The sequence below is a fragment of the Barbatula barbatula genome (genome assembly GCF_947034865.1).
Source record: "Barbatula barbatula genome assembly, chromosome: 15".
NCBI lineage: Eukaryota > Metazoa > Chordata > Actinopteri > Cypriniformes > Nemacheilidae > Barbatula > Barbatula barbatula.
The window spans coordinates 23129066-23156629 of NC_136778.1; the positions used below are offsets into that span (position 1 = coordinate 23129066).

At 41.3% G+C, this 27564-nt stretch overlaps 1 protein-coding gene across 1 annotated transcript; it reads left to right on the forward strand.

Moving 5' to 3' along the window:
• Positions 1-240: 240 nt before the first annotated feature.
• On the forward strand, positions 241-27224 carry scara5 (scavenger receptor class A, member 5 (putative)). Its single transcript, XM_079474902.1, has 10 exons — positions 241-418; positions 3493-3623; positions 4116-4253; positions 12347-12532; positions 16217-16705; positions 18000-18080; positions 19899-20006; positions 24123-24176; positions 25092-25280; positions 25528-27224. The coding sequence occupies exons 2-10, from the start codon at positions 3503-3505 to the stop codon at positions 25659-25661; spliced, it is 1500 nt and encodes a 499-aa protein (XP_079331028.1). The 5' UTR covers positions 241-418; positions 3493-3502; the 3' UTR covers positions 25662-27224.
• Positions 27225-27564: the final 340 nt, after the last annotated feature.

The following is a 27564-nucleotide window of genomic DNA, read 5'->3' on the forward strand; positions in this document are numbered from 1 at the left end:
TAATGACGCAATTTGCGCTAAAGGTATGGCATAACATATTTAATGAAATCGCTTTATGTTATTTCGAAAAGTGAAGTCAAATGTCTTTTCAAAGTCACCATCTGCATTTGGCTTGGTAACGTACTGTTTGATCATTTATAACAAGTTGGGGTTTAGATAGAGTGATGTTGCCAGCCAATCTGGCAACCCATGAAAACTTGTGCCTTTTTTTCCACATGTGGGAGTTGCATGAAATCGGACACTTTCTTCTGCGCAGGAGACGATGGACTGAAGGAAACACACTCTTTCTCTTTACACGGAAGACGTCATGTAACTTGCGACCTAATGCATCAGTGCTAACCGCGGAGTAAATGTTATTATTGTTACAGTGCAGCGCGTGGATTTAAAGAAGCCGCGGCATCAGCATCACTTGTCTCCGGTAATGACAAACAGCTTTATTTTAAGTTAAAGTGTTATGCTGCTACATTATGACATTGTGCGATTGAAGCGCTGCTGAAATCTCATACACAGTTTGTTTTGATCTGAGTATGTGTCTACATTATTTGTCATCTGTGTTGTTTGTTTGTTTTTGGTTGTTGAAAAGTGTTATGAAAACGGTAGCTCGTGCCTTATAAATATGTATTTTAACTTACAGACACAAAAATACGATATACTTGCACATATATTATGTCTTTAACAAATAGAAAAATTTCTAAAGTGTAAATCTCTTTATATTTAGCATGTAACGTGTAAGCTGGCGTTTTATGTTAATGGCCTATATTCCCATAAATAGGCATAGGGCTTCTTGAAATTTTGTTATTTAATTGTGTAAAGATGCATTAAGAGTTTTCAAGGCAATTTTCTAAATTAAGTATAAGGTGTCATTTAAATTTTATTCAGTTGACAGCCCTTTGAGCATGTTATCACAACAGTATGATGTTTTATTGATGAAGCTGAAACTTTCTGAAAGCGCCGGATATAAAGTGTATTTTCTATTATAACACTGTTTATACATATAACACTGAGTTAATCAACAGTTCCCACTTTACATTTGTCTTCGGCACATGTTTACATATATTCACATACTGGGTCGAGATTATTTTACCACAAAGGGTTCTTCCAAATATGAATAAAGACCAAAGTATTCCAGAGTATTAGAAAATTACTTAAAGAAGCAAAGAGAAGCCATGTGGTGGTTTGTTTTATCACGGAAGTGGATGAAAATAACAATGAAGAAATGATTGCGGTTTATTTCGTCGTTGCTGGCTGACAACAACGATTAGGCTACAAAAAGATAATAAGAAAAATAATGTGAGGCCCCAAAACAACATAACTGGTTTGCATCCTTGACACAAAACTATGGCACCAGTATATTTAAAGATATGTGAGTGCAAGATGTTTTCAGTTATCTAACAATTATTTAAGTGTGTGACTAGGCTAAAGCCCTGTCCAGTATACCGCCCCTTAATGTTTTTTTAATCGGTTGTTATTTTAAATGTGTCTTTTCTGTGAGGTTTTTGTGCAGATTACTGTGGTGCAATGTGATTTTATCTGGAAACAGGAATAGGGAAATAAAGACGAGTATTTGAGACGTATATACAGCCGCAAAAAAAATATAAGAGACCATTTTAGAGACCTTTTTCTGATTAAAAAAATTATATTTATAGATATGTGTAGGTCAATGTATCATTTTTGTTTCATTCTGTAAACTCCAACAATATTTATCCTAAATTTGAAATAAAATATTGTTTCTTTTTGCATTTATTTTCAGAAAATGTAAACTGGAGAAACAGGTGAAAATAACAGAAAAAGCTGCTCTGTGTATTTCAGACCTCAAATGATGCAAATAAAAAAAGTTCAGATTCACCTTTAAGCAACACAACAGTCATGTTTCAACATGTATTTAGGAAAGGTTAAAAAAAACTTTTTATGTGAAAAGCTGGATTTTTCTCACAGTTTTCATGTGTCTTGTCATGCTGTCGGTCTTTCACATTTGCTGTTGGAAGACTTTATGTCACTCCTGAGGTTTGATTTAGTTGATATTCAACAAACACTGAACTGAAATGACAACGATACATCTAGAAATGTTGATTTGAAATAGAAATTTGGGGAGGTCTCTTAATGTTTTCAACGGATGTATGTCAGATGTGGGAAAAGAACGTGAGAAGCATGTTTTTTGTCTCTCCTGTTAGATGTACAGTTATGTGAGTTGCATAGCAGCCACATAAGCTCACAATTCTGTCCAGTCTTTGTGCCAAACTGTCAGTGTGTGCTTGTGTAATCAGAGGGCCTAGATAGAGTGCTTTTTAATAACATTTTTAAACAGGACTTTGTTTGTCTTTTAAGAAGTGAACTGTGCCTATAATGGCCCTTTAAGACGAAGTGGATCTTTAATGTTTCTCTTTTCATTGAAACACTGCACAGACTGGACAGAAGAATAAATAGACAGTGGTAAATATTTTGTCTGGTTGATTTATATACAACATGTTTTGTAGAATAATCATCTTAATTCTGCAGTTTATCAGAAATAGAAAAATAGATTATGCTGAATGACACTGTGGTCTTTTATATAAATGTTTGATTTTGATTTAGATGACCCCAAAATCCATATAATACAAGACACAAAGCTTTTGAAAACGGTCAGTTCTCGTCTTTGATTCTTATTGGTTGAGCCACAGTCTAAGCCATTAAAAAATACCCTGAATTATAACTGCTGACCACATTATATAGCCTAGATCATCTTATTTATATTTGTGACCCTGGACCACAAAACCAGTCTTAAGTAGCACAGGAATGTTTGTGGCAAAATCCAATAAAACATTGTCTCTGCCAACAGCTATTTGTACTCGGTGTAAATAGACCCTTTTATGCCCAAAATCATTAAGATGTAAAGTAAAGATCATATTCCATGAAGATAGTTTGTAAATGTCCTACCGTAAATATATCAAAACTTTTTGTCATTAGTGGATGCTGTAAAATAGCAAATAATCATGGCCAGAAAAACGCCTGCAAACATCAATCGCTGCTGCTCGTTATTTGAGAATGACTCACTCAAGTTTAGTATCTATGTAAAACTTAGAACTTCTGCTTTCAAGTGAATCTACTCTACCCAACATCATTACAGTGATAAACCCATAGAGAGCGAACCTGTTTCTTTTAGCAATGGCCTGCTACAGCACCTCTGATGGACAACTTTAAAAGCCATTTTTTCAATATTTAGATTTTTTGGCACCCTTAGATTCCAGAGTTTTAAATGGTTGTATCTCGGCCAAATATTGTCCTATCCTAACATACCATACTGCACATTTATGGAAAGCTTGTTTATTCAGCTTTCAGATTATGTATAAATCTCAATTTTGGAAAATTGACCCATAAGAGTGGTTTTGTTTTCCCAGATCACATTTTATGAAACCTTGCTATCTTATGAAATGAACATTGGAGAAAATTCATTTTGAGCAAAATATTGTGCACCCCAGTCAGCTTCATTCGTGTAAAATCAGTTCTTCTTTCTAGTTGGTTGTGAATGGAGAATAAGGCAATGTACCTGACCACTAATACCAATGAAGATAACAGAGATAACAGCTCATTGTATGAGGAGGGATATGAGGGGATGAACCTATCTAAACTCAACCTCTGTGATGAAGGTAAAAGTCACTACATTTTCTTTATACCATTCATACCATTTTTACAATTGCTAAAATAACAAATAAATGCAAACTTGTGTCTAGTAAGGGGTATTATACATCTTACTAATTACAGAGGAATTTTTGATCTGCCAAAGTTTAACAGAGCATGGGACACATGTTATGATACACGAAGCCATGGTGAATAAGTTTTATGGATATAACCGAAACAACTATGATTGGTTTAGAATGCAAAAGGAAACTAATAATCCTGCAATACTCTATACCGACCAAATTATTTTTAACTTTTACCAGTATTGTACAAAATGATGATGATGTACTTAATCTTCTCAAACTCTCTCCACATTAGTCACTTTCTCTTGATTCAGAATGCGTGCATGTGTGTGAATTACAAATAAACTGTTCTTCAAAGTGGTTTTATGATCACCAGTATTGGGCGTTATATGGAAAGGATTTGAAGTCTGTTTGTTTCTCAGTGTTTGTCTTTTACAGTAGGTTCATCAGAACATCCATGTAGAAGAAAGGCGGATAGTTGCTGTGGTCAGTTGGGTTCCTTCACTACAATCAAATATGCCATTATGTCCCTTTATATTCTTCAACTGATCACTATATTTGGCCTCTTCATAGCAGGTAGGCATATGTATTTCTCTCTTTCTTTGCTTATTCTTTTTGGTTGGACCAAAGCATTTTATTTGAATTAAAGTTTCAATAGAACCCTCTTTCCCGTTCAGTCTGTCTCTTGACGTTGTGTCGAGACTGACTGGGGTTTGATCTTGAGAACCTATCATCTCAGAGATCATTTCAAAATGCCAATGGGCTTGGCGAATGGCACGCGGACGCCAGTCTCCGCCCCGTACATACGGGTGTAAAAGGAAGATGGCAGCGGTCATTCACTTATCCTTTGTTCTTCGGAACTTGTGCGACACATGCTGTCATACTCTTTCGCCTTCGAGACTACAAAATTCCAGAGCTCCTCTTATCTAGGTATGGAACTAGACTCTGTCCGTATGTCAGCACGTCTCATCAACGAGCATGCACAGTCAGTGGTGAACTGTCTGAGATTGATCAGGCGGAATCCCTCGACTCCACTGAAAAACTTTTAGAGGCTCCTGGGGCACATGGCGTCCTCGACAGGGGTAATCCCTCTAGGGTTGATGCACATGCAGCCGCTTCAACACTGGCTACAGAGTCGGGTTCCCTGAACGGCGTGACACGCCGGCACCAGGGGGATTACGGTTACGCCTAAGTGCCTCCACACTCTCAGACCCTGGTCCGATTTGACCTTTTATCCAAGCGGGGGTTTCCACTCAGACAGGTTTCGAGGTGTGTCGGGGTGACGACAGATGCCTTCCTGCAAGGGTGGGGTACGGTGTGCAACGTGCACGCAGTATCGGGTCAGTTGACAGGTTGCCAACTGCGGTGGCATATCAACTGCCTAGAGTTGCTGGCAGTCCTTCCGGCACTGAGGAGGCTCCAGCCCCTCGTGCAGGACAAACACATGCTATTCCGGTCGGACAGCACGACTGCCGTGGTGAACATCAATAGCCAGGGCAGCATACGCTCACGGCAGTTGTCGCAACTCGCCCGAGGCCTCCTCCTTTGGAGTCAACAGGTGACCAAATCCCTGCGGGCCACTTTTCTCCCGGGCAACCTGAACCAGGAACCCCCCGCGGAGAGTAGCGACTCCACCCCCGCGTAGTCCGGCTCATATGCGAGCGGTTCGACCAGGCACAGGTGGACCTGTTTGCCTCCCCAGACTCCTCCCATTGCCCGCTCTGGTATTCCCTGACCGAGGGCCCCCTCGTCATGGATGCCTTAGCACACAGCTGGCCGTGCAAAGGTCCTGAGGGTCATCAAGTTCTGGTAGTGGCGGCCTATTGGCCCAGCCAGGATCTGGTAGATCTGGCTCTCGGATCTGGTAGATCTGACGATGACTTCCCCCTGGCGCATTCCCCTGACAGAGGACCTTCTGTCGCAGGGGAAGGGCACGGCTTGGTACCCCAACCCAGGCCTCTGGAACCTCCATGCCTGGCCCCTGGATGGGACAAGGAGACCCTGCGGTCCGGGAGACTGTCTTACAGTCTAGAGCCCCGCCACTAGACGATTATACACCTATAAGTGGTGCCTCTTTTCGTCCTGGTGCCACTATTGCCGCACATCACAATTTTGGAGGGTAAGTCTCTCGGTCAGCACGACCTGGTCACCAGGTTCCTCAGGGGCGCAAGAAGGGTGAATCCACCTCGACCGCGCTCCGTACCCTCTTGGGACCTTAATGTGGTCCTGCAGGGCCTTGGTACGGCCCTGTTTGAGCCCCTCGGAGATACCAGTCTTTATCATCTGCCGATAAAAACTGCACTCTTGACAGCCCTCACCTCTATCAAGAGGGTGGGGGGCCTACAGGCATTCTCCGTGTCCCAAGGGACCTTTGCAAGGTTTTACAACCCTGCGTGGAACCAGTAGCAGCCCATGTCCTGAATGCCACTGGCGAATAGGACGGGCTCCTGGTTTGGGCGTACGCCTGCGAAAGCGCCTTCTCCCCTCCTCAGCTGAGACTAGTGCACTATTTTAGCCTCCTTGCTTTCCCCTTCTCAGGGGGAAGTACAGGCATTCCATCCATCACTAAGCATTGGCATTTGGTAACAGACTGGGCGGAGCCGTCTGTTGGAACCAGGTCCAGTATTGGTAGAGTCATCCCTACTCAGGTAGACCCCTATATTAGGACTAGTGCCCCATACGTAGTGACTCCCCTCTGGGTCGTCCCGTATGTTGAATTCCTCGAATCCCTGATTTCCCGATTGGTGAATCTGTGACCTCTCCACCGGTGGTGGTCCCACCTGGATTTGTCCCCCTACTCGGGCTAACACCTATTGCCGCATGTTGTTCTCCCCACCGGTGAGACCATGGTAGTGTCTCCACATGTAACCTCCCCTCTGGGTAGGATGTGGCCTTCGTAACACACTCTTCAACTAGAAGAGCAGTGTTTCCCCAGTATTCGGCTCCGGACAGCACCTCGCTACTAGAGGCGTAGAACAGGCTTCTGACCACTACTATGTTTCTAGAAGATTACATCTCGCGGTAGCACTCTTGTTACTCGCTAGCCTAGTCAGTTCTGCTCCGCTGGAGGTTGTGATATGGGGCGCAGCGCCATGCCGTGTAGATATAACGTTGCGGTTACGACTGTACGACTGTGTCTTCATGCCACAACGCTGACCTCTCAGGTTCCTCAGTACAAAAGGTAAGTGAATGACCGCCGCCATCTTCCTTTTATACGCGTATGTACGGGGTGGAGACTGGCGTGCGCGTGCCATTCACCAAGCCCATTTGCGTTTTGAAATGATCTCGGAGAGGTTCTCAAGATGAAACCCCAGTCAGTCTCTCAACTCAAAAATCTGATTGTCTGGATCTTTTTTTCTTAAAAACATGGCATCAGGGCTAGTGCATTTGGGCATTTTATTGTCAATGAGATTTTTGGACCAAGTAGTTTCTACAAAATTTACATAATGCATCAGACATTGTATTGCAGGGAAATTTAACATTTCAGTAGAACAGTCTGATTATTTATAACACACTTTTACAACAGAAAACTTTAAACATGAAACAGTGCTCATCATTGAAATAAAATATAATCTTTACAAAAAACTGTTAATACTTTAGTAATAATTGTTATGAATTAGGACAGGAAGAGAACCCAAGTGCAGGCAGACACGGGATGACGGGGGTTAACAGAGATTTATTCTACAATAAACACTAAACAAAAACCCACAAGGGGGTAAAAGAAGACAAGATAAGAAATACTCAGGACACGGACTAACTAAACTGAGAAAACAAACACTAAGGACAAGACTAGACTAACTCACCAAGACAAGAACTACAGACAGGATGCATGGATAATCAATATACGGGTTTCAGACGAGGACCGCATACAAGGTACAATAAACAATGAACGAGCACAGGACAATGAACACGAGGATGTTTTATAGGGGAACAAACACAGGAGATAACAATGGGCAGGTGCAGGTACTGAAACACTCAGGGAAGGTTAACGAGACAAATGGGCGGGAAACACTGACGAGACACGAGAAAGCACATGGCAAGTTAGAATCAAAACAAAGCCATGTCTTTCTCACACAAAACTAAGGCTATGCCATGACTCCGCTGCAAGACCAAGAATAAACATGACATGATGGCGGAATCATGACAAATAATATTATTTCGTCTTTACTGTGCGTTGTTATGTAACATAGAGCATTTTAGAAAGTCGACGTTATAAAAAAATTATTTTGTTTCTCCCCATACATATTTATAGAGGTGCAAAAAGGACATTTACACTTCTCTAGTAACATTATTATACTTGGACTAGTTGTCACAGCATACAGTGTACGGTGTTTGTATCTTCAGATGTTATTACAATACAGATAGTACTCCAGTCATTTCTTGAAATAAATTCTTTGAGAGTTATTACATTGAACACAAAACCGAAAAGTTTTTCTTTTGCGTTGTTGAAAAGTTTCACGTACACACAACAACGTTATCATAACAATCTGCGTTTACACAGTTACGCAAAAATGACTAAAACGCGGTATTACGCATGCCACGCCAGAAGTTGGTGACATCACTTTGTATAGAAAAAAATACCAGAGTCCCTGACGATTGATTGACGGTTTATTGGAAGGCGGACTTCCGTCGCTAAAGAGACCTTACAATACAGAGCGCTGCATTTCTCCTCATTTATAGTTAAGAGACGCATGAGCACATATACAAACAAAAGTTTTCCTTCCATCTTCTCGTCCTCCCGGGTCTGATCCAAAAGCCCTGTTTAAAAACCCTTCGTTGCAGTGAATGAATTTTAAGATTTTTCTTTAGGTAAATAATTAGTGTCCGCTGGTGGTTCTAGCATTGGTGTAGTAAATCTACACTTGAAATGAGAACGCTGTGGTATTCAAAAACTTGCACTTCGAAACCCGTTTTCAAAAGTTTGCATTATCAGTCCCCTAAAACGCTGCTTCCCTGTAAACAGACAGCCACATCACATAAATCTCTTTGTAAACAACAAGTCTTTTGTAAACGCACCTTAAATTAGCAGAGTTCATAGCTAGATACACAAACTGTAATTCCCCAGAAATAACGGTACATGTTAATGATAGTGTTATATGCAATAGCTAAACACAGACATTTGTTTCCTCAAAAGTTCTTCCTTTGGTAGATGGACTTCGTTTCACAGCGTAGAACACAGGTTCTAGACATGAAACACGCATCACGAACGAGCGATAGTGTTTGGGGTAGGAGAGTGAAGTTTTCGTGGCAGTCCCAGCAAAACATAGGGAGGTACTATTTCTAGTGACGTAGATACGCGGCGGTTAGAGACTACGTCACGTCTTGTTTGAGTGATTCAGAGTCGACTCCCTTTTTTACAAGCCAATAACTTTTTGTTATTCATTTACCTTCGGACTTACAACTTGGCAGACTGCTGACTTTCAAACACGGCAACATAACACACTGCATGAAATGTAATTTTCATGATCTAATGTAACTTACTCTTTAATTTTCTCGTCTTACTTCACATGTTGCAATTGTGTTTGCTGCCCTGGCAAAGAGGTATGTCAGATAAATATCTCTGTAATAACTTCTGGAGTTTCTTTAACCTCTCATCGGTATGTTTTCTTCTCCCCCTCTTGTCAGGAGTCAAGCCACGAAGTGGCACAGACACCTGTTGCTTTCATTAGTGTTTTTATTCTGCTTCTTCTTCTTCTGCCATGGAAGTCGATGGCAGCCCATAGAACTGTACATGGGAAAGTTGTGAAATTTGGCTTACACATAGAGGACTGTTGTCATGGCAAACATGGAGTCTCTAACCCACACTCCATAGCGCCACCACCAGTCTAAACTTCCACACTCATTTTTGCCTATACATTTTGAATACGTTACATCCTAGAAGCAAGATTATGTGTTCTTCTGTACCCTTCGCTCAAAATTCTCCATGCATGTACTGTAATTCCAGATTCTTGTACTTAACCAAACTTTCTTTTTGGGAACTACTTTGTTAAAGCCCTATCAGGACCAGTCCTAGAGATATGATAATCTTAATATGGCTTCATGAGAAAACTGTTAAAATGGACACATTTTCAGTCATCAAAAACTAAATGTGGGTCATTTTCCAGAAGCTTGTACTTCATTTATTTTAAAGAGGAATGTCTGAAGAATAAATTACGTTGAAACTAGAAATGTATATTTTTCCTTCTATCATACTAACTTTATTGAACACAACCATTACAGTGTCCTTTTGGCACCGAGTACTGTTCAAAATTATCGGGGTGGCTCTGTTGCTTGAGCTCATGATCATTGCCGCCATTTGGTAGGTGAAATAGAACCGTAGCCAGAGTGAAGGATTTCACATCCCTGTGAAAACCTTCATCTTATTACACCACTGGTCAGGATATTCCTCACAGTTTGTGTCCGCTCACTGAAGAATCTACAAGCTGTTGTTTTTGTAACACTTTCTTTGCTTTTACAAAAATACCTGTTATGAAAAATATGTTCTGCAGACAACTCTGAATGAAAACAGGTTTTATAGAGTTTATTTCTAATATTTCCCGTTCTGTGACCATAAGCGGTTTGCGTGAAGGGACAAACTGCTCGTGCTTTTTCTAACCGCGTTTAGATGTAAGTAATTTCATGTCTGACATTGAGATTAAGATGATACCTTGCAGATATTCCATTCATGGATTCATGCCCCCTTGAGCTGCATTAAACAGTTTTTTTAATTTACATTTCAGAATTTGACATGAAAATTATGTTATGTTAGATAATAAGTAATTATAAAAAGATTTATAACAGAGAGGTGCCCAATTTGCTCTGCACAACAAACAATGCCCCCCAACCATTTTGGATCTGACACTATCATTTCAGGTTCAAGCAGATGTGTTTGATTAGGAAAACCTTTAAAGTATGTACTGTTATGCTGCTATAGGTCCTCCAGGAGCAGGGTTGGGTTCCTTCTTTTGCTCTATACAATTGTTTTCTTGTGAAAATTGACCATTACACTGCAATAAAATAAAAAAGGAATGTTCAATGTTCGTTTTTTTCCTCATAAGTTGTACAGTAGGAAATAATGCACACACATCTTTCAGCTGATCTGTAATGGGAAAAACAGAGACGGAATCAGTTGAGAGTTTACAGTATTAACCACACGAAAAAGCTGTAGAACAAATGACTCACACCCCTCTCGAGTTCGTACACATATTTAAGAGCACTAGATCAAACCTCCCACTTTTGTCTTCTCTGCACATTTGTTTTTACCCTCATGGCCAGAGGAGTTTAGGTTATTTAAACATCTGTAGTGGTTTTTCTAAATTCATGCCAGAACACTGCACATCTGAGTTCAAAGAGATGCATGTTTCTTCTCTCAAGATTACTGAACGGAATTTCAAAATAGCTTAAATAATATCATATAACAACAGTGATACCTGCATACAATTATTAAATCATGCATCAAATGACAAATTCATGTAACACACACAATATGTCAGAAAAATGCATGGAGCAATGGACCTAGCTGTCATTTTTAAAATGCACAATTTGTTGGTCTGGTTTGTCGTGTTGGTCACCCGCTTAAAGCCTGTTTCGGAAAAGTCTTCGCTTCTCAGGTCTAAACACTATCCGAGAGGTGCGCTGTTCCTAGTCAGTTTAACACAAGGCTTAAAGCGGCCCTAACTCATAAATATCTCATGTTAATCTCGAGTACTTACAGAATAGTATCGCACCCTTCTACAGTTTTTAGTTTAATCACATTTATAAAAGACATATAAAGCTGTACGATTATTAAAACATGTGAGCCGTGTGGGGGGCGGAACTAAAGTATGTGCGCACGCATTGCCAAGAAAACATAACTTATAGCATGTGGTTCATGTCCAGAGTCTTCGAGCACTTGGAACGCCGCTCCATCTATTAGTTTCAAATTATCTCCAAATCCACAATTATATCCACCGTTTACATAACATTCATCACCCAAATGCAGCAAACAAATAGTGATCTCTCTCTCTGATGATTTTTCATGTTTGAAAAATACTTTCTGATACCTCTACGCACACTGGTGGGGTGTATCGAGCACAGAAATACTACGCCATATGTCCAACACCGGTATGATTTTTTATTTGATTCACACACATTAGTTAAACACACATGAATAGTGTAACAAAACATCGCTATGGATCAATGCATCCATAACATTTCTAACGATATGGTGCATCGATACCACACGTAAATTATCAAAATGAGGTACCTTTATTTGACACTCGCCACATCCTCATTCCTTACGCAACATCATAAGTGTATTTTTTGTTTGTGTGTTGTTGTAAAGGTCCTGTTGGAACAGAGAGCGTGTGCAATTTTCAAAGAGTTATATAATATTGACAAATTAATCAAATCTTTACCTCGAAATTTCCAAGGTATCTGCAAAAATCGCACCGCTGGCGGAGAAAATCAATATAGCATTGTATTGTGATGAACTGTTCGATTCATACCTCTTTTGAATAGTGGATTTACAGCAGATGACAAAGTACTTGAAGAGATTATAGGTGGTAGTTCATTAAAAGGGTTTTCTGTTAAAGAACCTTTTTTATGTCCAGCATAATATGACACCACAGTTTATTCTGAGCGACCAAATCTTTGTGTGTCAATAATACCTCTCTTTGTAAATGTCTTGATTAAATCTCTGTCCTGTTCAGTGTCAAAATCTCGGGAATCCTCAGAGAGGCAGAAGGCTCTGCTGGAGAATGTGACTCATCTGGGAGAGCGCGCTGAGACTTTGCAGAGATCTCTTAGCCAGCTTCCCTCTCAGAGTGACCTTCTGGAGAACATCTGGAAGCTAGAAAACCTCTTCAACAACCAAAGTGAACAGCTGCATCAACTAGGTAAGAGCAGTAAACAATAGTAATGAGAAGACAGTTCTACTTCTCTTAACAGTAATACTATGATGACTTTCTTCCATAACCCTCACTTCTGACAAGAACAGCTCCTAAAGTCACTATAAATCATTCCCTAATAGTTAATGAAAAGGAACATTTCCAACAAAAAACAACTAAAGAGATTAGTACTGAACAGCTGTTAATGAGAAATCCATTTGTTAAAGAGGCTAAATTGCTAGGGTGCATAATTGGACTGTGGAAAAGCCTCAGGTGGCCTGTTAAGTTCAAGTTTATCCTATTTCAAAACCATGGGCATGAAGTCGGAAGAGAAGCATCTGAAGCGATTCCCTCTTCTCTCAGACTCAGTGAAACATGGCTTAGACGTGTGATCAGCTACAAACTCGTTGAATATTTTACATGGATATGTGCCTTTAACCCAGTTCGTAGATGTAGGGAAGGAAGGAGGCGTGAACCCGGCGAACATTCAACAAAACTTTAATTAAATAAACAAACAACAAACACGGAAGTAAAAGACCGGCAGCCACCTCGCGGTCGACTTCCGGCCATAAAATATAAACACAAAGTTAACACGTTGTCCGGGCCCGATCCTCTCTCGTCATACACTCCTGTCGCTCCTCTCTTATGCTTCCTGAGCTCCTCCGTGAGAGATGCCAGACCGGTGCATGCACAGCTGACACTCGTTATCACTCACGTGACCGGCCTCGCACCTATCCCTCACGGCTCTCGTCTCGCCCTGCTCGCCACATACCCCCATCGCAGGCCGGGGGGTACTCCCGAGACTGCGCTCTACTCCCCCCCGGGTCAGTCTCGGCGGCCACAGCGCCCAAGACGAGAGAAAAGGAGCCGGAAAGCACAAGGAACCACACAGACGAGAGAGGAATAAAGAAAGAAAAATGCTGGTCCGGTTCCCCTCGCGGTGCCATGCGATGGTACTGCACGCTCGGTGGACGGCTCGATCCTCCTCCGCCCCCTGGCAGCTGGTCCCCCGTTCCTCCCCTTCATGGCGGCTAGCAGTAGGCTCGGCCCACGGCGAACGGTGGCGACTCCTATGCTCCCTCTCGGACGGCAGCCATCCCACCTCGACCCAGGAGCACGGCAGCAAGGTCTTCGTCCCATCCGAATCCTGGATCCAGCACCACTGCCTCAGCACCGCGATCACCCTTGGCGGCGAGGGCTCTCCGACAGCATCTCCCTCCTTAACAAAAATCCATATAAAGGAAAGGAAGGAGGCGGGAACCGGCGAACATTTAATTAACTTTAATTAAATAAACAGACAATCAAACAAACTTAAAATGCCGGCAGCCACCTCAGGGTAGACTGCCAGCCCCAAGAACATAAACACCAACTTAACATATGTCCGGGCCCGGTCCTCTCTCGTCGACAGTCCTGCCGCTCGTCCTCTTAAGCTCCCGATCTTCTCCGTGAGATATGCGGGACCGGTGCGCGCACAGCTGATTCCAACTATCACTCACGCCACCGGCCCTCGTCCTGCCTTCCTTACCACAGTGCCACTTTCGTAGAATGAGTAGATATGTACTTGATTAATGGGCATTTCCGTGAAAATGTCAACCTTACCATGAAAACAAACTTTTTTTACTATGGTAACAGCACAAGTTGTGAAAAGTAAAGAATTACCTATACTCAATTTCCTTTTAATGAGTATTTTTTTCAGGAAATGTACTTTTTGAAATATTTTAAAAACAGTGTACATTTTTTGTGCTGTATCGGTACTTTACTGCACTATTTGTCGTTGCTACTTTATATGTTAATTTTCATCTGATTGGCTAAGGAGAATAATCAGTCCCTTCACGTGACCACATCCAGTCAAATCACGCATAGAAAACTTGCGTTACACAGATTTCAAGACACCTGCCGGCAATTTAATCATGGAGGAGAACGAAAGTGTGCAGAAGGCAGTGCGTGTATCAAACGGCGGTTTTGCATGCTTGAAAGTCACTGCGGGACACAATACAAAGGCTCGTCCGAAATATAGAGAAATATTGAGTTCCTGTATCACTCCGTTTGCCAAGTGGCTATATCCAAACGGCTATATCATGTGGCAAAATTGTCCATCTCTCTCCAAAGTCTCTACATCAAGCGCTCTGCCCTTATAAGTGAGTAGGGAACATATACTAAATATAATAAATATTCTCTTTAATATGACATCATTAATACATCGAAAGAAGCTGCAGGGATTACGTTTATGTTGCCTCTATCTGTAACTTCTAAAGACATGAACCTGTCGACTGAAAAACCATGACCACAACTCCAGGTAAAAATCTTTATTGTTCTACCTAATAAATAATGTCAAAAACATCTTGATGGCTTGAGGTTGAGTAACTGATCAGCCAGCTCCTCTACAAATGTGACTGTGAATGCAAATCCAATTAAATTTAGGTTACAAATGTTTTGTACTTTTTGCATGCAGTATTTTGGGCTCTTATTGATAAATGTATGCATTGTGGAGCCTAGTACACATGATTGAACAGTGTTGGTGCATAAATGGTTTTAACTGGAAAACTGAGCTCATGACAGACAGACAGACAGAACAGCACATTGAATGGCTATTTTGTCTGAATTGTATCCAGTTATATGCTTTATCAGTAAGGGAAAGATGTGTTTTGTTTAAAGTAGCTATTTTCTATATAAATCTACAAATTTGATTATTAATAATGATTTATAATTCATTAAATAACTCCGCCTTAAATGTAACGAGTCACTAGTACTCTGATTAGACTTTGAGAAGAGTCATTTTTACAATTTCAGCAAAGTAACAGTACTTGTACTTAAGTACAAATGTCCAGTACTCTTTCCACCACTGACCACTGAACAGCACAGATATTAACATTTGGTAGTCCAGCAATTGTTTTATTTTAGTATGTGCCATTTTTAGGATTGTCACATCCATAACGCTACATATTCCTCATATATGGACACATGAAAATGACAATAAAGTGACTATTTGATGTTTTATAAAGAGGCATCCCTTCTCCATTCATTGGGTATTATTGCTTCAGGATTGTGCATTTTATTTCACAGAAATCCTACAAAGTTTGTCGTCTCCCAAAAACTGTGTCCATGTTTTGTCACATCCATAACGCATGTTTATTTCTCTTTTTTAAATAGAAAATGTGTTCATAGACCGACATTTTTTTATGTTTAGACTCCATCAACAAGGGTTTAGTCAAATAAAAACAGATGGTTCAATGTATTTGTAACAAATGCATTCTCTGAGCATTTTTATGTCACGTCCGTAATGCAAAATGTCACGTCCATAACCTTGGAATTGCACTAATCAGATTTCTATCCAAATATTTGAAAACAATTCACTCTCTAGAGCAGTTTGTCCATTTAGGGCTACTGTAAAAACAAAATGGAGAAGGGACCCGCGGTATATGTGTATAGAAATGACTTAAACTGAGGTAAAAAAAACTAATGCTAATGTCTTTATACACCTCTGAAGACATAGTTATGTCTATTATATTACATTTCTGTCAATAGATCCTCCAAAAAATCGCACACTAGACCATTAACATAAACTTGAATGTGAATTGCCAAGGTGAATATAAAGCACGTCCGGCATAAAAATATAAGTACAAAAATAAAAAAATATATACATCAATAAAGCAAATTTGACTTGCCCTCTGCTGCTGTGACTTTTGTGAGCAGGTCAGCTGGCGCAGGGCTTGGAGCATGAAATTAGGGACCTGCAAACCGTCTCTGAAAACACCTCAGACTCTGTAGCTCAGCTATCGGACCATCTGGTCATGATCATTCGATCCAGTTCAAGGAACAGCAGCAGTCTGGGAGAGGAGTTAACTTTAGTTACCGACTCTATACGAACACAACATGAGAAATTACAGACAATGATGCTAAACGTTGAGACTCTACAGGAGCGTCTGGAGGAGGTCGGCTGGGCGATACAAACGTTAAACCATTCATTTAGTGGAGATGTAAGCCTGCACCAGATGAAGATCGTTGAGCTACAGGAAACAATTGGAAATGTATCCCACGAGGCCACAAGCACAAGAATCACACAAATACACCTTGAGGAACAGATGAGGAATGAAATTGAGATTCTCAATGTCATCACAGCAGATCTGAGGCTGAAAGAGTGGGAGCACTCCATGACCCTCAAAAACTTAACTGTTTTACAAGGTAGGGTTTAATTGTCATTTCAATGCCAAGTAAACATACATGTAAAGTCATAATTTGCTCAACATGCCTTTACTTTGTGGCAATATCCTGACAACCTCTTGGAAACTTTTGTCAACATTTCTTTCATGTTAAAATATAATTCATTAACAAAAATAGACAAAATTGTTTTTTTCAGAAAGGCATCTTGCATACACTATAGTACATTTCTTTAATCATGCTGGCATGTTACATACAACATTTAATTCTTTAATGTACAAAATAACTAACTTTGTCACTTCTCTAATCGGTGCAGAGCAGCGCTGGTTTATTTTGGCTTATGTTGGATTAGCTGGCGTTAGCAGATAAATTAACTTTGCATATAAAAACATTGCCCAACATCTTTTATATAACGGAATTCGTGCTAGCCTTTTGTTGACAATTTCGCCATTTTATAATGACAACTCAATGTAAGCTTTGCGTTTTTGGTCTTTTCCACTCACGTTTTTCTCCTTGTGTCGTGTTTTCTTTGCCTAGTGCAGTATGAAATGGAACTTGTACTTTGATGCGTATGCTAAAATACTATACATGTATATATGAGCAATGTATATGTGTGTATGCACGCTTTTATATATGCTTTCATAAGCGCAGTTTGATTTAAACCCTATACGGCGCCTCATATCCTCGCTCCAGCCACTCACTCGCTCTGTTTGGTTTCATTACAGTGTGCTCCTTAGCATTGGGAGCTCCCTATGCTGACGCCTCCTAATTTGCATACACTCCTTAATCCTCAAATGCCCAATCCTAAATCCTCAAACCTGAATGGCTAAATGATTAAATGTCCATTCCTAAATACCAAATGCCCAATCCTATGTACCAAATTCATTTTCGACTTGGACTTTTAGTTTCAAATTTAGAATTTTAGTTTTATACTTTTAGTTTATAATTTGACTGAAAAATCCCTCCATAGCATGCTGCCTGGCTGTCGTCGCGTTTATTTCTGCTGTCTGGTGGGCTGTTAGATTAATCCATATCAAGTAAAAATGTCAAGAGTTTATTCACAATTCGGTATGATATTGTTTCTCGCCTAACCCTTCTACTGTAAAACAAAGACTGAACTAATGGCGGTACCCATTTACTTCTGTTGTTTGGTTACCAGCATATCTTCTTTTGTGTTCTGTGAAAAAAAGAAAATACAGTTTTAAAATGACAAGAGGCTGAGTAAATAATGACATAATTAAAATTTCTGAGTGAACTATCCCTTTGAGGAACAAAAATCTATTGTAGTGTGACTGGTTTAATCGTTACATGTTTTTAGGACCCTCAGGACCAAAGGGTGAGAAGGGTGATGTGGGGCCGCTGGGACCTGCCGGTTTTCCTGGTCTGACTGGAACAAGAGGTATCATAATACCACACACACATTATATTTACATGATTGTTCATTCATTCCCTACGCTGTTTTTGTCTCATGCTTTGAACACATTAAATAAAAGACGATCAAGGATTCACTCGGGGTAGGAAAGAGTGATTGACAACGTGATGCGATTGTTTCCCCCTCACACATATGCAATGTACTGTAGGCATATAACATGATGTCTAAATGTAGTGTTATTTGTTTCTCTGAAGTTTATGATGAGAAATTATTATTCACTGTGATTGACAGTGCGAAGCAATCGTTTTACCCTGTCATTGCTGCACTAATGCTTCAGCTCGCGAAGTAAGTGCTCACGTCAGAACTAGTCGACTAGTTTGAGGAACCCCTACTACACAGTACTGTATGTTATTGTAGGGAGGTAGGCGAGACGAGAGGCGGGATGCGAGGCTGACGCTTGTTAATACTCACGCAACGGTCTCGTATCACAGAGGAGATTGTGGAGCATATAAAAGGACGAACTGGAGGAAGGAGAGACATGCTGTCGAAGAGTCCTCGCTGCGAGTGGCCTTGCGGTGCCGGAGAGTTCGTCCGCCAGCGGCTGCCCGAATCGGTGGTTCTGGAGCAGAGGCAACCTCGCCGCCGAGCATCTGGGTCGCGGCGGGTTTGGCTTCCTCCCCAGAGGGAGCGGGGCGGGTCGCCACCATCCGCCCGAGGCCGGAGCCTGTCTCGTCGGCCCAAAAGGGGACGAGCGGGGGGCGGCAGAGCCGAGAGCAGCCACCGCCTGCCAGGGGCCGGAGCTTGGTCCGTCCTTCCAAGAGAGAGCAAGGGGCGGAAGTGCCGAGAGCGGCCACCGCCTACCAGAGCCTGCGTCCGTCTGCCCAAGGGTCTGGCGCTCAGGGCCACCGCAAGGCACCGCGAAGGAGAGTACCCCGGCTGGTTGAGGACCGAGCGGCAGCATGTTGGGGAACCAGACTATTTTTTTTCTTTCATTCCGGTCACTCGGAGTGCTCTAGTCTCCATTCTCTCGTCTCGTCGGAGGATACCCCCAGGGGATAGTCCGCCGAGGCTGGGTGACCCCCACCCCTGAGGGAAGGGGCGGGAGCAAGTACAGTCTCGGGGTACCCCCAGCCTGTGAGGGGCGATGGGGGAATGTAGCAAGGTAGGCGAGACGAGAGCCGGAATGCGAGGCTGATGCTCGTTAACACTCACGCACCGGTCTCGTATCACGGAGGAGATTGTGGAGCATATAAAAAGACGAACGACCGGACCGTCAGTGAGAGAGGACCAGGCCTGGATTTTATGTTGTGGTTTGTGTGTGTTTATTTACGTTTGATTTTATTAATTAAAAGTTAGTTTATGTCTCGTCTCCTTCCTTCCCTTTTATGGATCTTGTTACAGTTGTATTTTGTGTAGTGGAGGGGCCTCTCCACAGAAAGTGATAAACCTGTGACAGTTGTTGAATTTGTGGGACAGAGAAGCTGCACAGTATATAGTATGTGAAAGCAGCTTTAGGAACTACTTCTAGAATATATTCAAGTTATTTAAACATGCATTTGTTTTATTTTGACATAAAGTTACTTCCACATTTATTTACGCACTTTTTGGAGACCTGTAGCATGCATCAAATTTGAAATTAATTTTGTGCGTAAAATTGTAAGATTTCTGAGTTCAAACATTTGTTATGCTCACTATGTTCTATTGTGAATAAAATATTGGCTCATGTGATTTGAAAGTCTTCTGGTTTTAATTTTATTCATATTTAATAAAACGTCGCGACATTTCCGGAATTCTGGCAATATTTGACTGGGAGTTTATGATTTGTATTAATATGTTTATTATTAGGTTTGCCAGGGGAGAGGGGCATTCAAGGTCCTCGGGGACTAGCCGGACAAGGTGGTAAGGATGGGCAAGATGGAGAAAAAGGAGCTATTGGCCCTGAGGGGCCCAAAGGTTAGAGCTTTGCATGGTCACCCACACTACACACACAAACATTTAATCTAACTCAGAGGAAGCTTATATCCTTACAGCAAGACACCTGATACTTATTTTGTCAAAGTAACACAGCTGTAAGCACAAGCAGGTGTGTTACAGTGTGGTTGGAACCGTATATTTCATGTACAGTATGGTCTAACCCTTGCAATTTTAAACAAACAACAAACAAACAACATTGTTGCTATAGTTAAACCACTTTGCTACAAATAAGAGTTTAAACCATGGTTCCTGTAAAACAGTTGCTTTGCCAGTGCATTACTACACTTTCACTATAAAAAGTGGTTAACTAACGACTAACACTGTTGAATTAGTGTGAAACTTTGTTAGATCAATATCATAGACCAATGTCAATGAGACTTTACAATGTTTGTGTTTTTTAAAGTTTGTTTGATCAGTGTGAGTTGTCCTTGAGAAAGCACAATACATTTGTTTAATACACTTGGGAAGAATATTTAGGGGTAATTTCCCCGTACAGGGTTTAAGACTAGTCATAGACTAAAATAAACGTTAGAGCTGTCCAAACTGAAAACAATTTGCACTAACATATCTTAAAAACGATGTCCTTTGAATAACAAATCAACTATAATCCACAAAACTGGGTATGACAGAGCCCCCGCCTTAAAGAATGCCTCCAGGCGTTCTTCAAGTGCACACTGAAGACCGACAGACAGGAGGACAGACACAATAACCAAAGAACGGAACACAGTAGGGGCAGGGTAGACATGACTATAAAGGGGTTGGACAATAAAATAAACATTAATGGGAGGCGGAATCAGTGGGACAAACTTGGGAACACTATAACTGGGTGGGGACTTAGAAGGGACAGGACCCTGCTTCCTAGAGCTGGACGGAGGGGTGGGGCAGAAAGGTCTGGGCATGGTAGGGAAACCTTTCATGGAAAGGGAGGAACTAGAACAGGTAGGGCCATGGTAGGGAAAGGCTGGGGTAATGCCGACCGGGCTGTCGGCTGGACAGGAATAGGTACAGGCAGGAACACAGGCTGCTGCACCGGACTGGGTGCAGGACTGGATGCCTCGGCAGGACTGGACGCAGGACTGGACGGCTCGGCAGGACTGGATGCCGGCTGCAGCACTTGCTGGGTTGGATACCACGCTCTCCTCCGTTGCCTCTTTGACTGGCCCACAGAACGTGTGGACGGCTGCAGAGAAGCGGTGGGGGGCCAGACTATCTCCGTGCTGGAAGAGTCGGACGGGGAACCTACGACTCCCTCAGTCCGCGTCTACCACGGAGGCTAGCTGGTGGTGGAGAGGCAGCAAGGACAGAGGCAGACGGCGCGTGGTGGTCACCACCACAAGCTTCAGGGCGAGACCCTCAGGGATGGCTCCCCATGGAGATGGAAAACACGGATGGGTTGAGACCCTGGGCTCCGGTCGGCTCATGACAAACCTGAGCACACCCTCGAAGTCCAGCGGTCTCAGCCTCCTCATCTCCACTGGCAATAGGGGAACCCTGAGGCCGTGGATGAACGCTCTTAAGTCAATTCAAAACTTTAAGACCTTCGTTCATCTTCAGAACACAAATTTAGATGAAATTTTTTTGAGGTCCGAGAACTTTTCATAGACAGCAACACACGAAAGTGAGTAAAGATCATTAAAATAGTCCATGTGACGAGAGTTGCCCACTGAAGCTGAGCAGGGCTGAGCCTGGTCAGTATCTGGATGGGAGACCTGCTGGGAAATACTAGGTTGCTGCTGGAGGTGTTAGTGAGGTCAGCAGGGGGTGCTCACCCTGTGGTCTGTGAGGGTCCTAATGCCCCAGTATAGTGACGGGGACCCTATACTGTCAATAAGCACCGTCCTTCAGATGAGACTTTAAACCGAGGTCCTGACTCTCTTTGGTCATTAGAAATCCCAGAAAGTCCTTCGAATACGAGTGGGGTGTAACCCGGCATCCTGGACAAATTGGCCTATTTGTCCCTATACAGCATGACCTCCTAATCATCCCCATATGTACCGATTGGCTTCATAACTCTGTCTCCTCTCCACCAATGGGCTGGTGTGTGGTGGGCGTTCTATATGGCTGCCGTCGCATCATCCAGGGGGATGCTGCACATTGGTGGAGGTTGAGGAGATTCCCCCTTCAATGTAAAGCGCTTTGAGTGCCCAGAAAAACGCTTTATAAATGTAGAGCTTCAAACTCCATTCTATGAAGCGAGGAGAATACTTTTTGTGTTTTAAAAAACACAAATGAAGGTCTTACTGTTCTGGAATGACTCAAAGGTTAGTAATGACATTTTTACGTTCTGTAGCGAAGTATTCCTTTAAATTCTTCTCAAAGCTGAGCATCAATCTCAGCTCAATTAAACTCTAAAACACATCAATGCAACATGAATACAACATCTTTAATGCTTCTTTAATAAGATATTTGAATAGAGAGCGAAGATCAAAGTTGACTACAGCTGTATATGAGCACTGTCCATGAGCCAGAAGTTTACTCTGGGCTTTACTCTTTTTTTTACTCAGAGTCTCAGTTTCACTCTGATCTCATCTTCTGGGCATGCAGTTCTTCTTAAACACCTTCCAAAACATATAATGATTTCTGTAATGCTCTCCAGAACCCTACACCATCCCCCACTCTCATTTTATTTTTCCCAACGTCCAACAAAACAACCCACCCGTTCTCTTCTGCAGATGACATTCATTCATTCATTGTAGTCTGAGCTTGTAAATAAAGCAAATGCCTTCCATTTAGAAACATCACAGTTGAGCCTTTATACCATTCTGTGTCGACTTTTGAGAATGTAAAACATTGTTTGCCATCAATGTATCTGAAATACAGAGAGGCACGTCATAAATGGACAATGTCTGTATAACGACCAGTGTTCAAACAAACAAATAAATGCAATTTGGCACTTATTCAGTCCATTTCAGGTAATTTCACTTAATGATGTGAACAGATGTGAACTGCAAAAATTATTATTAGATACAAATTTTATATGACACAAGAGCAAAAACCTTTTCTATGAAGTTCATACAGCAAACTGCTCCTGTAAATCGACAATGTAATAACATGACAGCGTGTTTAATTTCACATAAACTACACAAACTGAACCGTTGGCTTCATTGAGTTCTGTGCATCAATATTTATATTTATATAGCCAGTATATTTTATTTTTCCATTACAAAAACTGTATTTGAGACAAAGACTTTAGCCATTGCTTCAGTTGTGTGGGTCATTACAGGTCTGACCCACAGCGTGATGTCTTGATGTGGAATAAATAAATCCTGAATCAAAACCAGAATATACTCCCTCATTTGTGCTTTCAAAAATCGTTCATAGGTGTTGAATCAGGTTGAGACCCTCTAGCTTAAAACAAGCATTATTTTCTTAATTCAACTTTTAAGAGACTCCTCATGCGTGCCCTGTGAATGAGATTACTGTCATTCTGGAAAAGACTACGCCCACCGAGAAAGAAAGAAATGTTTCAACATAGGATTTGTACTGATCTCAGTAAGAGATCAAACTGCCCCCTACAGCATAACATCATATATGTTTTCACTTTCACTAATATGTATATAAATTCACCTGCCCATCCAGCTTCAATAATTTACTATTAATGAGGATGGCAGTAAAAAGAATAACATTCAACTCATTTGGTTAGCTGTTCATGAAGGAGCTCTGTGCTCGAGGTCTGGCCTACTGAATTAGATAAAATGAAATCATTAGAGTCGTAGGTGGAGGGATATCAGAACAAAAGGTTATTATAGCAGAAATGTGGGCTGCTTAAATACAGAACGGTATGATCAGGCACCTCCCTGATCAACGCTTACAACTGTTTTTAAAACAAATTGTTGTTCAAACCTAATTTTGACGAATTATAAATTGCTTCTCCTAAAATGTTTTCAGGATAATGCTAACAAAAATCACATTACTAGTTACGAATGCCCTACAAAAACACAAGTTATGCTCAATAGGACTGTGTAACAGCTGCAGGTAGAAATCACAGCATCGTTATTCCTATAAAGTCAAGAAGCTCCATATTTATTTCACAGCACAAACTAACAAACAAGCACATGAGTCAAACATGAATATAAATGTGTTTTCATCCGGCAGGTGAGAGAGGAGAGAGGGGACAGAAAGGAGAGAAAGGCGAGCGAGGAGACAAAGGTAAATATTTGTAATTTGTAAAACAGATCAGAGGGTGAATAGGTTGATAAATCTTGCTGTGAATTGGCCTCAACACTTCAGTTGGAGTGATTGTAGACTCAGCACATTGAAAAGAGCAAAGTAGACCCAATGTAAACACAGGTTTACAAGCCACAGAATATGCAGGAGCCATTGACTGTAGAAACATAAGAGAGAGAACAAATAACATTCCCAAATCACCAAGAGTGAAGCAAAGTGTTGGAGAACTATGAGCAGCAGGTGTGAGACTCTCAAACACAAGTGGCTCTTCCTCGTCCGAACCATAAGCAAACGCAAGAGATGTTAATCAAGCCAGAACAACCAGCAAAAGAGCTGTTGACTGAAGAAAAGCTGCCCACCCGACAGGTCCCTAACACCAGTGAATGAACTCTACGTGATTCACCAAACATGTACGAGTAAGAAAAATCTCAATTATCTAACCAGCAGCTAAACTCTCAGAGGAGTGTCAACCGAAAAGAAATCTGTGTCTGATTTAGTGGTGAAATAGTTTTCTTGTTCAAATAGTGGTCAATTCTGCCACCCAGTGGTTAATTCAGGACTGCTGTTTCAATTGTATGATATATAGATAGAGTATGTTTGTTAACAGAGCATGACAGCGTGGCATAATTCTACAGGGGTTCCTTAAAAAATAGCTACACTTTGGTAAAAAGTCACCTTTGATGAAAGCTGATGACAAATCAGATGGCAAGTGACAAAACCTGAAGTGCTATCAGAAAAAATGTATCAAGTCAACATGGATCTGCTTGTAGAAAAAAAGATGTAGGGATTGAGGAATGGTTCCTTTGCAGTTGGTTTGGTCACATGGTGGTCGAGAGAAGACCAGAACCTGCTCATGATGTGATGTAGTGAAGTGAGTTAACAGAGAGTCTGTTACAGCTGAAGAAACTCCGGTGAGGCTGGTGAACGGCTCAGGCCTTCATGAGGGTCGAGTTGAAGTCTTCCACGAACGTCGATGGGGGACGGTGTGTGATGACGTTTGGGACATAAAAGACGGAGACGTTGTGTGCAGGATGCTGGGGTACCGTGGTGCCAAAGAAATCCACAAAACTGGAAGGTTTGGACAAGGTTAGCTTTCCGGACATGCCACTGAAATGTTGTGAAACTAGATTTAAAAAACAAAACTTACCCATTTAACATGTAAAACTTGAACTGGTGGTTTATTGTAATGAATGTTTTTAATATAATGAAAGATCGTACAAGATCATCCAAAGTAAATCGAGCCCCAATAAGCATTGCAGGTGTGAAGTTACTGAGGATGTCTGACCTGTGGGAAGTACTTTTAGGAATGTTTTTCTTCTCTCTGTCTCTTTAGGCACTGGTTTAATCTGGATGGATGATGTTGCTTGTGTTGGTACAGAGGACATTATTCACCAGTGTAAATTCTCCGGCTGGGGCAAAACCAACTGTGGTCATGTAGAGGATGCTGGGGTGACCTGTAACGTGTAAACTTTTTAAATCTCCAAAACTCTGCCGACGCTGGACTGTGAACCTGTTAGAGCTTCCAAATATTCCTTTCATCTGTTACAGTGATCATAACAGGCAACAGGATGAGCATTCATACACCTCCTCAGTCTGAGGTTTTAACAAGAGCAGTAAGTCTAAGAAACAACAGTTTGTGCATAAAGCAATTCAGTTAGTCTGAATTGCGTACAAAGTCTGCTACAGATTTCAGCCATCTTGTAAGATGCTGTAACAAATCACACTGTGAGACATGGATCTAATAAATGTGGTTATGACATGTATACAGACTGAATTGTAGGCTGCGATGCAAGTAGGTAAACGTTATCAGGGTGCGCTGGTTGAAAACAAACACAGCAACATGAATCGCACTTTGCCAGTCACGCTTTTCATGTGTGCAAAAAAAAGAGCTTGCACAAAAGGGAACAATATTGTAATTCATTTAAATAATTTACGTCTTCGTGGCATTTAACATTTAGTGCCATGTCACAGCGATTAATACATCATTGCATGTTACATTTTCACTGGCTACTCAGTAGGTGTAGGGCGTACAGTCATTCTAAACTTCTTAAACTGCTAGGCTGTTTTGATCGCAAGATCATGACAACGGCCAACTTTAAATCTCTCTCACTGTAGGACCAATAGGAACAATGTCTAGGAGCCACGACCACGATTGCCCTCCGTTGTCTGGGACAGGCCAAAATCATACGGTCTAAACCTGGCTTTATGAAGCAGATGGTATTCTATATGAATGTATCCAGTGTCAAACATTACATTACAAATTCAATTCATATGGCGCTTTTTACAATGTTGGGTTATTTAAAAAAATATTTTGATATCGAGTCGCCATTCAGTTATGTTACTTATGATCCCTAATCACCATGAATTCACATTTATAAGGTCCTTTCTGAAAATATATTTTTTTTAAGTTTTCCTGTAGCTCAGTGGTTAGAGCAGGCGCTAGAAACACCAAGGTCATGGGTTCCATCCAAGCGGATTGCACATACTCCGATACAAATGTACAGTACAAGGCAATGTAAGTCGCCAAATGCATAAATTCAAATGTTGATTTAGTATTACAAGTTTGTGTGATGATGATTGTCATGATTTCGTCTTTCACTTAGAACTTCAGCCAATGACAAGCGGTTTCAGATTGGCTGATGTTGTGAAGTTCCTCAGACAGGAGTAATTCCTCCATGTCAGTCACATTATGGGGTGGTTTCCTGTACAGTATTAAGTAAATGTTCGATTCGTCTAACCTGAAAAACTGCTTGGCTTGACATATCCTAAAATATATCAGTGCTATTGTTTTGTTTCAAAATGCACACAAGTTTGTAAGAATGACTTTAACATCCTAATTTAACTACCTGGCTCAGAATACCTGTCTGGGAAACCACCCTGATGTTTAATTCATGTTTCATTTTTTTAAATAAGGGTTTTAAATAGAAGAAAATCTTATCACACTGTCCTTGCCAGTAAATGTGACTTTATATCGTTTTTAAACTACTATTGTAAATTCAAACAGTTCGAATAAAATGAGTCTATATTCTAAAAATGCTGTATGATTGTTCTGGTGTAAATTCACAAAATGAACTGCCAAAATGGATAGTGTTGCGCTATTTATACGGTATATTGTGATATTTCATTACAAGAATCTTTTTTGTATGTTCTTTCCAATTCTGGCCCTGAAGACTGCACATTTGTACCGTCACCCTTATCTGACACACTCTTCTGAGGTCTTGGAGGCTTTACTGATGAGCTGATAAATTGATACAGGTGTATTTGATCAGCGAGAGACAGAAAATGTGCAGGACCAGGATTGAGAAACGCTGATGTAGATCGTATAAAAGGGGTTGATGTGTATGTACCTGGTTAATATAGCGTTTCTAGG